The 11125-nt window shown below is 47.0% G+C and overlaps 1 protein-coding gene across 1 annotated transcript in view; it reads left to right on the top strand.

Annotated features, from left to right (window-relative positions):
• The window catches only part of fibcd1b (fibrinogen C domain containing 1b), a 46477-nt gene that overhangs the window by 9264 nt on the left and 26088 nt on the right, over window positions 1-11125 (top strand). Inside the window, exon 2 of the mRNA XM_062478150.1 lies at window positions 10258-10341. Within this exon, the coding sequence (XP_062334134.1) occupies window positions 10258-10341 (84 nt within the window). The remainder of the gene's footprint in view (window positions 1-10257; window positions 10342-11125) is intronic.

The raw sequence follows: 11125 nt of genomic DNA, 5'->3' as shown, positions 1-11125 counted from the left end.
AGAGAGAGAGAGGGAGAAGTAGAGAGGGATAGAGAATGAGTAAGAGAACAGAGGGAGATGGGAAAGGAGAGATGGGAGAGGAAGATGGATGCTGCTGGGCTGGTCATAGCTGTCCCTATGTGCTGCACTGTCTAATAGCTTCAGTAACAGTGCTTATCAGTTTGAGCGATTTACTCTGCAGTCGTCTGCGGTGGTAATTCGATACCGACCCCTTGGCGGATGTTGGGGTCCTCTACTTTGTGTCTCTCTTTTAAGGATCCGCCAGCAGGGGGAGTGGAAGGGAGGGAAGGACAAGAGGCATGGAGAAATTAGGCAAGGAGGAGCAGAGAATGATGAGGTGCAGGAGTGGTGGCGGATAACGGGGGTGGGGGGGGTGGAGGTGGGGGGGGGGGGTAAAGATGAAAAAAGCTGGAGATGGAGAGAGAGCAAGAGAAGAGAAACTGAGCGGAGCACACAGGGAGAGAGAGAGCGTGAGTGGGGAACTTGCTGTGGCAGGAGAGAGGAATTGAACGAGATGGGGAGAGACAACACTGAAAAGGAAGATAGAGGAAGATAGGAAAAGATAAAGAGAGATTAGATTGAGGAAAGGAAACGAGAAAGGAGAGAGAAGGGGAGAGAGAGAGAGAGAGAGAACTTCTCCATAAACAGTTGGCGAGTTGGCAAGCCATTAATCCTGGTTCTGTCAGTGTGTCAGATTCAGTTGGACGGGTGGTGATGCCTCATATCTCTGATAACTGTAGTCAGGTGTCAACCATGCAGGATCATAGAAGGCAGAGGCTGGCACTGCCAGCCAGGGAGGCAGACGAGCCACTTATAGCTTAAACACCAATTAAGGCTGAGCTATCAACACCACCAGTCAGCAAGATCGTCACCCGTCACTTATTAAAGACACGAGGCCCGCTGGCGTCTTTGGAAAAATAATTACATTTCTTTCCAGCGTCTTAATGAACGCCTCCAAAAAGGACTCGTACTCTTCGTTAACGATTCTAGCTCTCCCTTCCCGCTCTCCCTCTGCTTATCTCCCTTTCTTTCTTTCTTTCTTTCTTTCGCTCTCTCTCTCTCTCTCTCTCTCTCTCTCTCTCTCTCTCTCTCTCTCTCTCTCTCTCTCTCTCTCTCTCTCTCTCTCTCTCTCTCTCTCTCTCTGCTACTCTTTCATATTGTCACTCTCTCTTTTTCTCTTTCAACTTGCCTCTATCCCTTGTCTTTGTCTCCCCAGACACTAATAAAGAATTTAATCTCACCCCTCCAAAGACAATGCCAGCAGGGGGCTTCAGTAATGAACCTTTCTATTGTCTATTAGTTTTGAAGTCTGATAGAAACTCCAATGATAGGCTAGGCATCTTAAAAGATACCTGAAAAGACTTCCAATGGTAGCTAGTGTTTCCCAGGCCTTAGCTAATCATTACAATTACGTAATACAGACTTTGCAACCATCATGGTTTGTCACCATTGTCACTGTTATCCTGTTAGAAAATTAAGACAAGTTAGCCTCCTGAAACTCTGCTAAAAGGGACATGACTAACTGGAACACAACAAAGCATTGTAGCTCTTTATACTTTCAATAAACTGACATCATTCCCATTAAAAAAGGTAGGGCTGATTTGACTTGATTGAATCACCTGTCATCTTCAACTGCAATCTAATTCTGTTTCCTGTTCATGCAAATCCAGCCCCTCTGCACAGGAAATGACAGCGGGATTCTGTTTGATTCGCCGCTGTGATGTCGAACAGAGTCGTCAAACATCAAGAGGGGAACGATTCATCTCTTGGCATACCCCCCCCCCCCCACCCACCCACCCCCACCCCCCCACCCACCCACCGACATGTCATCCTCACTGTAAATATTGGGACATGCTTGAGTAAAACAGCTAAAGAGATGAGAGGGAGACAGGGAGAGATGGGGGAGGGGTACGGACGGGGGGAAGGGGGGAGGGAGGGAGGGAAGGGAAAAAAGAGAAAGATGAGATTAGACATTCATTATCGAGTTCCAGATGGATAGGCAAAGTAAACAAGCTTCCCTTCGCTCATGATTAGCGAGGTCGTTTAGCGACCGTCTCTAAGCACGCTCATGACCGCGGTCGCTCACTTCCCCTCTTCTTCGGCCTTTGTGTTCGGCCATCAAACCCCTCAACGTGGAGCTCGAGAGCCGCTGACTCAGCCAGAAAGGGCAACCATTACAGGGAGACGGCAAGAGAGAGAGAGAGGGGTGGCAGCCTCAATAGCTTAGCGGCCGAGGGAGCAAACACACACTGTCAGAGAGAGAGAGTCTTTTCAGCTCTGGAGGATTGGAACTGTTGACTTTAGCACTCGATACTGTTTGCTTTTCAGAACAAAGTGTTCTAGCTTCTTTTTGTGTCTGTCTCCTGTCTCCCCCCCCCCCCTGCTTCCCCTTCCCTCTCTCTTCCATCACAGTCTCTCTCTACTACCTCCTTCAAAAGACCGTGCTCGTCTTTGAGTGGTTTCTGTCAGGTGAGAGAATATGCCATTTGCCCGTAGGTTTTGAAATGTACCGTGCATTGTGAGGTAGATCATTGTCATTAGGGATTCTTAAGTGTTTTCTTAGCCCTACCTTTAGCTCAAAGAATGGCTTTTCATGAATAAATGCCCCCAAAAACGTGTTACAGCGCTGGAACCGCCTTTGTGTCACTCTCTTGTGGCGAGATCGTGGGTGCTGGTTAAAGTCAAATCTTACTGATTGATAGAGACGCAGCAACCGTGTGAATCACCTACTCTATCCTCGGGTAGGGAGATGTTCATAGGTCTGAGAGAAGTGGTTGTGCCCCCTCCTCTCCATACCATCCCACCCTGAACACGGCAGGTACTCCTCTAGGGTCACACTGGATTACACCACCACCCCCACCCCGCCCCCGCCCCATTCCTAATCAGGAAGAGCTACTGTAAGAGAAGGCAATAGCAAAAGGTATCTTTGTCATGGTTGGTTACCTCTAATGTCATCGTTCTTCGGTCTCCTCTATGCTCTGGAATTACAAGAGGGAATTTCCTCTCCTTCTTTCTGCTCAGCTCTCCTCTCATCTTTCCTCCTCTCCTCCTTTCCTCATCTCACCCCTCCTCTCCTCTCATCCTTCCTCCTTTCCTCATCTCACCCCTCCTCTCCTCTTATCCTTCCTCCTTTCCTCATCTCACCCCTCCTCTCCTCTCCTCTCTTGGGAAGAAAAGGACATGTTTGCTGTTTTATTGTCTTTTCACAGCAGAGTTCTCTGAACTCCTTTAAGGACTCCTTGAACATTTTTGAATGGACCCTATCCTCTGGAGTATCCTGTGAGAACAAGCCTTAAATGGACAGAGCATGCTCTTGTTTCTCCCTTTCATTCCCTCACTCTTGTCCTTCTATGTCTCAGAGGAAGACATGTGAGGGAGATGAGGCATGGCACTATCCCTATTTGATGGTTTAATTGGGAACACCCGCTATCTTAATGGCCAGTGGGAGATACCACCTCCTGGTTATTAGGGGGAGGGGTGAGTTCATATGGGCCCTCGGCCCCTCACACAGTCCCTGACTACTATAGCTGGTTTCCTCCCCAGGGAACTTCTTCAGACCAGCACTTAGCACCCAATAGCACTCAGTCTGCACACACTCATTGACAAATGCACACACACACATTATAACACATTTATCCAAACACTCACGCAAATCCAACCAACCACACACACATATCCACCCCTACACAAATAGCCCATATGTGCCCCCAAACACACATCACACAGCACATCAACCTAAACACACACATCGATACATATTAACCCACACACAGAAAGCAACCTACACAAACACAACTTATATATACAGTGCATCCACATTAAATATGCCGTCGACTTCAAAACGTGGTGTCTCGAACCATGTGCTGATTGGCCAGATGGTGATTGGCTGTTCGAGGACAGATCCAATCAGAATGTGGAAGCCGTCACGATGGTTCATCATCTGCGTCTGCATCTAGGATAAGTTCCGCAGGAAACCACAAACTGAAAAGAGGGAGACAGGGAGGGCATTCATTCAAAAGAAACGGCCCTCATCCTCCCACTCATCCCCGTCTCTTTTAGTTTAGAGAGCTGAGCCGATTACAGAGGTGAGTCCAAGTGGGAGCCTTGGTTGTTTGTGTGCGTGTGTGTGTTTTACTGTTCACGTGCAGGGATCCGAGTGTATGTGTGCATGCGTGTGGTTGGATTGGTTGGATGTGTGTGTACAGTGGTTGTGTTTACGTAGGTCTTACAGTATGTGTGGTTGATTGTGTGTGTGGGTGGGGGGGGGGGGGGGGGAGGAGAGGGGGGCGCTTTGGCCCAGTTTGATCTGGTTCAGCTCCTCTCCTCCCCCTCTGGTTCTGGGTAGTGTCTGGGAAGCAGGTGGCGGCACTAGTGGAGGTCCACCGGTCACATGCCAGCAGAACAAGGTGGCAGTGTGCGCTGCCTAGTTCTTTTAGGGATTGTTGGAGTCTCTCAACGAAACCAGCCAAAAGAGGAGGCAGGTGTAATGCAACAACGTTGACCAATTCCAGGAAAAAGAAAACAGCAACAAATGATACCCAATATAAAAGATTTAAGATGGGAACACAATTGTACATTTGAATCCAATTATAATCCAACTATGCATATGTTGGATGTCTTGCGTGTGAGGTGGGTGGGATGGGGAGGAGAGGGTTGGGAGGGTGGTGGTGTAGGGTAGGGACAAAAGGACAAGGCTGAAATGCTTGCGAGCTTGTGTGACCTGCACGCGAGGCTGTGTTCTGGGTGTTGAGCGCTGTCAGTCACTAGTCGAAACCTATCAACATCATACTCTGCTCTCTCCCATGGTCAGACTAGCGCACACACACCCTGAAAAAAACTTGATATGCAGTGACTGTGAGGTAAAACAGTCAGAGTATCTATACCATGATCTAGAGGTGTGTGTGTGTGTGTCTACAGGTGTGTGTGCTGCCCTGTATCTAATTCATGTTATGGATGAGTGATTCAGTGCCACAGACGTATATTGTAGATGTATGTTAATATATACAGCGGGCTGAGGTAGCACACGAGTGGCCTCCAATCATTCTTTTATTAGAATTCCAAGGCTGAGGGGCGGAGATCTATCAGCTCTTTAAATGCTGTGTGTGTGCATGCGTGTGTGTATATGCGAGCACTCGAATGTGGGTGCGTGTTTGTCTGAGTTCTCCATATTGTGTGTATGTGTGTGTGCACTTCTGAGTGCTCCTCCTTGTGTGTGTGTGTGCCTGTGTTTCTGATTGTGTGTTACTGGGTTTGTGTGGGCTTGTGACTTCTTGTGCGTTTGTGTGTGTGTGTTTACTTTTGTGTCTTCATGTTTGTGTGTGCTTGTCTTCAAGTGCAAATTCCTGTTTCTGTACATTTGTGTTCAAGTATGTCTTAGTTTGCATGTGTGTTTCTCTGAGTACTACTTCCTGTGTGTGTGTGTGTGTGTGTTTATTTACTGTATGACTGAAATCTGTAAGAAGATTGAAGTGTAGGCTGTTGCATAGCGGATGGAGGGTGTTGTAGAGTAACGTACCACAGGGTCCATTCATGCAAACATACCTACACCGACATGAGTCCCCCTGAATGACAGACCTCCTCCCTTATATAGACTCAAGCTCAGGTAAACCCTACCTCCGGACTCAACTATTATACTATACATAATTTCACCTGCATGCACAGCTCTTGCAACCAATAAATAACCCCCAAGTACATACTACATACTATGAGCACATCATTCATACAAAAATACACTTTAAACAGTTATGCAATACTTCAAGCAATAAGAAAGCATATACAGGAAAAAAAAAAAAAAAAAAACTTCTGTCCTTGAACCTGGCCACCCTTGAGGGGCTTAGGTCTCTTACTGTAATAGGTACCCCGGAAATGCGCGTTCCCCTTTGCCCGAACGTACATGGTAATCTCCACCACGAAGAACCACAGCACTAGCTTCCATCGCTAATCGCACGCTCTGTTGCGATCTCTTTTGACGATAAATAAACGGATTGTAGATGTGTCGTGAGTTTGTGTTGATTCTTATATTTATGGAATTTGTTTAACATGTGTACTTAGCAATGTTATTTCAACGGCCACCTCCATTTCCCTGTGACGAAGCGAGTGGAAACTGCACCTTTCAATCGACTTCGTCACAGAGGACCAGGGACAAGGACAAAAAATGTCCCGTCTAATTGTCAGTTCTGTGTGAAGTGAGTCATGAGTGTGCTCTTAGCAAGACTAGCGTGCTGGGGATGGAGTGCTTCTGAAGAGAAGCTTTAGTGTGCCCAAGTGTTCGTTGCAGGTATGCTTTCATTAAGCAAACGTGTGCGTTTGTGTCTTTGTGTGTGCGTGTGTTTGTGAGACTGTCTGTGTGAATGTGTGTGTGTGTGCATGTGTCTGTTTACAGTATGGCGTGTGTTAGTGTGTGAGTGTGTTTGAGTGCTTGTGTGTGTGTCTGTGTGAATGTATGTGTGTTTGTGTGCCTACTCCCAGCAGCAGTCAGTTGGCCAGTATCTTTTGAAGAGCCCTCATGGTGTGATGAAAATGTTTTTACTTTGACTGAAGTGCTGCTTCTGCATTTATATTTGAGCATTAAAGTTCATCTCTGTGTTGTGTGTGTGTATGTATATGTGTGTGTTTGTGAGTGTGTGTGTGTGCATGTTTTTGTCTGCGCATATGTGTGCATGCATGCACATGTATGTTTGTGTGTGTGCCAGAAGTATGGGAGTCAGGTGGCTGAGCGGTTAGGGAATCGGGCCAGTAATCTAAAGGTTGCCAGTTCGATTCCCGGCCGTGCAAAATGACGTTGTGTCCATGGGCAAGGCACTTCACCCTACTTGCTTCGGGAGAATGTCCCTGTACTTACTGTAAGTCGCTCTGGATAAGAGCATCTGCTAAATGACAAAAAAAATAGGGGGTCATTTTAAAGGTCGTTGGTGATTCCTTCATGACAGGAAATGTTCCGGTTTTTCAAGCATGATTACTAAAGGGCGTGACTTTGCATCTGCCTGGGATTGAGTGAGATTTGCAGATTAGGGTGTGAATGAGAGAGTTCTGACCCACAAGTGAGGAGGGAAACGGTTTTAATCCCTCACATCCAGGAGGAATAGATGAGCTTAATCCCCCCATTTCCACCTCTCTCACAAGCTCTTCGCCTGGACTCCCAAATGTCCAAAACACTGAGCATTGGTGTTCTTTTTTGAAGCGATGATGCGTGCAGCTTTGATGCCTGTTTGTGTGTGTGTGTGTTTAACACTAACGGTTGTGTCTCTGTGAGTATGTTTCTGTGAAAGATGCATTTTTGAGTTTCTCTCTGTGTCTGTGTATGTTCGAGTGAGGATGTGTGTGTGTGTGTGTTCAGTGACAGCTTCCCTGCCTCTGTGTCTGATATTCTTTGAGCTCCAAGGACACCCAGTGAAGGGTGGAGCTGGTGATCTGTCTCCCAGGACCAAGTTCATCTGCCTGGGATACTGCAGGGTTCTACCTTCCGCAATCCATCCCTCCCTCCCTCTTTCTCTGTGTGTGCGTGTGTTTGTATGTGTGAATGTCTTTGAGTGACTGTGTGTGCGTATGTGTCGGTGGACACTGGACTCTGTGTGCACCGCACACCATTACAGGGTCTTTCCGAGAACACAAATGAGCACAAAGGATATTTCAGGTACCCTTTTTGTTATCCTGTAGCACAAAACTGGTCGTACAGTATTACAGTGGCCTACAACAAGCCACATAGAGGTTCAGGGCTTTTCAGAAAGAGCTCTCATAATGACAATAGCAGCAGGACAACTGGCTAACAACAACATCAGCAGAGCAGACACAAACAACTTGTTCACAAGGACAAACCAGCAGGTGTCTTTCGAAGGTTCTCTGCCTTTTCCTGTTCTTTGTCGTCAGTGTTTGTTTGTGAGCTTGCCTCCCCTAGAAGCAGGGCCGAGGTGGGCTAGGAGAGAGGGATTAGATTGAGAGGCGAGGAAAGTCACAAACAAAACACCACCCAACCGTATAATAACTTTGAATGTTAATGTGAACCCTGCTAATAACTATTGTTATAGAGCAATATAGCCTTAAAAGCGGTATAATTCCAATGGTATTTGTTTATTTCTTACTTAATATGAAACTCTTGTTCAACTTTATTGAAAAGTTGCCTCGGATTCATTCAGCATGTCCCTGTTTCCTGACTTTTCTTTCCTGTGTCTCTCTCTGTCTCTCTTCCTCCTCCTCTTTCTCTCTTTCTCTCCCTCTCTCCATCCCTCTCTCCCTTGGATTGTCCCCGTCCTGGTAAATGATTAGTAAGCCCAGGAGTGAACGTGTGCAAAGCCTCTTCCTCTATATCGGCTTAGTGGGCAGTAGGCTTAAATTCACCTCACTAGACTGCCAAGATCACACACACACACACACCTGAGCACACAAAGCGACGAGTAATCTCTAACAAGCCTGACAAACAAATTGTCCCACAACACATTGGGAAAACCAAAGCATGTTATGTTCTACGCACGCACGCACACACACACACACACACACACACACACACACACAGACACACAAGCACTCCTGTCTGTCAGACTGAGCTGTTGAGATAGAATCCTCTCCATACGGGCTGTCCAATGAAAAGCCCAAATATTCTATTAGGGCTAAACCCCTGCAGCTGGAGCTGGGAATCTCGATTAGAACCAGACAAACACACGAGCTAACCCACCACCACGCCACACACACACACAAACATACTGTACCTCCAGGTGCGCTAGCGGCGGGGTGGGAGAGTGGGGGTTGGAGTACTTGTGTGTGTGTGTGTGTGTGTGGAGGCCGTGATAGGTGTTAGCAGGCTAGGGAATGAGCAGGCTAAAGCCTAGAGACGTGCTTGCCATTGTAATGAAGCTGCCTGGAGGGCAGAACATTATGTGAACAGTAAATGCGTGTGTGCTTCAGTCTTCAAAGTGTGCGTAGTTGTCTCTCTCTCTCTCCCCCCCGTGACACGCACACAAACACACACATACACACACAGACGCACATTGCTGTGGAAATCTAACCACAGCATGCCATTTCTATTAATTGATACACGAGGTGAGTGCAAGGGCATCAAGGGGCAGATACAATTCTGCCCAGTACTCTTTAATGTTTGCAGACATGGAGGACCCGCCTTCTATCTCTGTATGTGTTCCTTAAAGTGACAATGACAAGTCACTGTACATGTGATGCCAACTGATGTTTCCTGTTTTTCTCCATTCTCTATTACAAGTTGATCAAGAGTAACAGTGGCCTCTTTGTCAGTCACATCAGCAGCAACAATGGCCAGAAAAGAGTGAGACGGTGTCAAAGTAGTGAAGACGTTGATCTGTCCACAGAGCAACATCTGAAACAGCCACCACAACACACATACACACACATGCACACACACATACACACAATGTGGCAGTATCATTCACAGAGCTCATAAAGAGTCTTCTTGCTTTTCATACACTTCCGTCACGCTTCATTAGCAACATGGCTCAGCAGAGCAGCATTTATCTTGCACAGGTGTTTGGGAGGGTGTTAGTGTGTGTGTGTGTGTGTGTGTGTGGGTGTGTGTGTGGGGGGGGACATGATGTACTCTTTCAGAGCAGTTTAAACCCCTTCAGCTATGACACACTCATAATTACCCCCATTTTATCTCTGCAGTGGACACACAAACACACACACACATTCATGGTCACCTTCAGTGCACAGAGTGAACCTATCATGACTGTTCTGTAGCAGCAGGATTCACCATGAATGTTTGATGTCCCCAATGTTCTGGTGCACCCTGACTCATCTCACCCCCCCCCCCCCCCCCCCCACCCTGCTTCTCGCACGCCGTCTCACGGAAACCGAATGTGCTGTCTCTGAGGGACCCCTTCATTGTTTTCATACCTGGATTTTTGGGGGTGTTTTAAGTGTCTTTATTGTAGTTTAGGATTATATTACGCTAGCATACAGCTAACTGCTTTACTTGCTGCCATTTGTCTGTGACTGTATTCAAAGATTCAAGATTTAAAAAACATGATTGTCATCACATGATGATAAGAAATTGTCTTCGGTTACCGGCTCACTAACAACATACACCCATGAAATGTGTGGTGTGCTAGTTCTCCAGTTAGCATAGCACACCAAGGTGCCGTTAAGACCAGTCCTGGTTCATTATCTAGACCGGCATCGGATCTCAACAGTGTGTAATAACTTGATGTCTAAAATATATCTGTTACCTAATGAAGAGCAAACATCACCCACAACAACAACAACAACATTGGCTTGTTTGTTTGTTCCATGCAGACGTTCTGTGAGTGTGTGCCCAGCTCCTCCACGCTCAAACACCGCTGGTCAGATTCAGACACAGTCAGAGAGACCCCGCCCAAGGTAAGGGCTGCACACACACACACACACGTGTCCACAGACATACACACCCTTCTAGCACAGACACGCAAACACACCACCTCCAGACACTGTACAGTACACATTATACATACTTTCTCCCCCTGTACTCCCTCTCTCATCTTTCCAACATCCTCCATTCATACGTCTCTCTTTTTCTTTCCCAACCCCACCTCCATGTTCTCTCTGTTTTCCTTGAGTTGAGGACGATAAACACAGAGTCTCTCCTCCGCATAAGAGATTAGAGTTCTTAGATAGCTCCTTGTAGTCATGGTGGGAGAGTATGTGTGCTTGTTTGTTTATTGGGGGTGGAGGGGAAGCTGCCAGACCTCACCCAAAGAAGCCCAAACCCTGCGGCGTCAGATGAGGATTAGGGTTTGCAATTTGGCACTGCAAGAACCCGACGAAGCCTGAACCATTCACACGCTAGCCTGACACACTCTGAATAATAGTGTGCATCTGTGTGGGGCTGTCTGTCTGTGTGTGCCTGTGTGTGTATGTGTGTGTGCGCGCGCTACGTGCTTATATGTGTGTGTATTTTCTGAGCACCCTGTGGGTTCCTGCTTATGTAATGAGAAACCCAGTGTGCCAGTGTAAAGTCCAGTGTTTGTCTGCTGCTGTAGAGGACAAGGGTTTCTACTCCGCCTCTCTCCCTCGTTCCGTCCGTGTCACCTCTATCTCTCTCTACCTCTTTTTTCAAACTCTTATTTGTCTTCTTCTACCCTTTCTCCCGCTCCCTCTCTTTTATCTCTGTACCTCTTTTGATGGT

This window comes from Osmerus eperlanus, chromosome 14, assembly GCF_963692335.1.
Source record: "Osmerus eperlanus chromosome 14, fOsmEpe2.1, whole genome shotgun sequence".
NCBI classification, from domain to species: Eukaryota; Metazoa; Chordata; class Actinopteri; order Osmeriformes; family Osmeridae; genus Osmerus; species Osmerus eperlanus.
The sequence above is the reverse complement of the archived record's forward strand: the minus strand, read 5'-3'. Positions and strand labels throughout refer to the sequence as shown.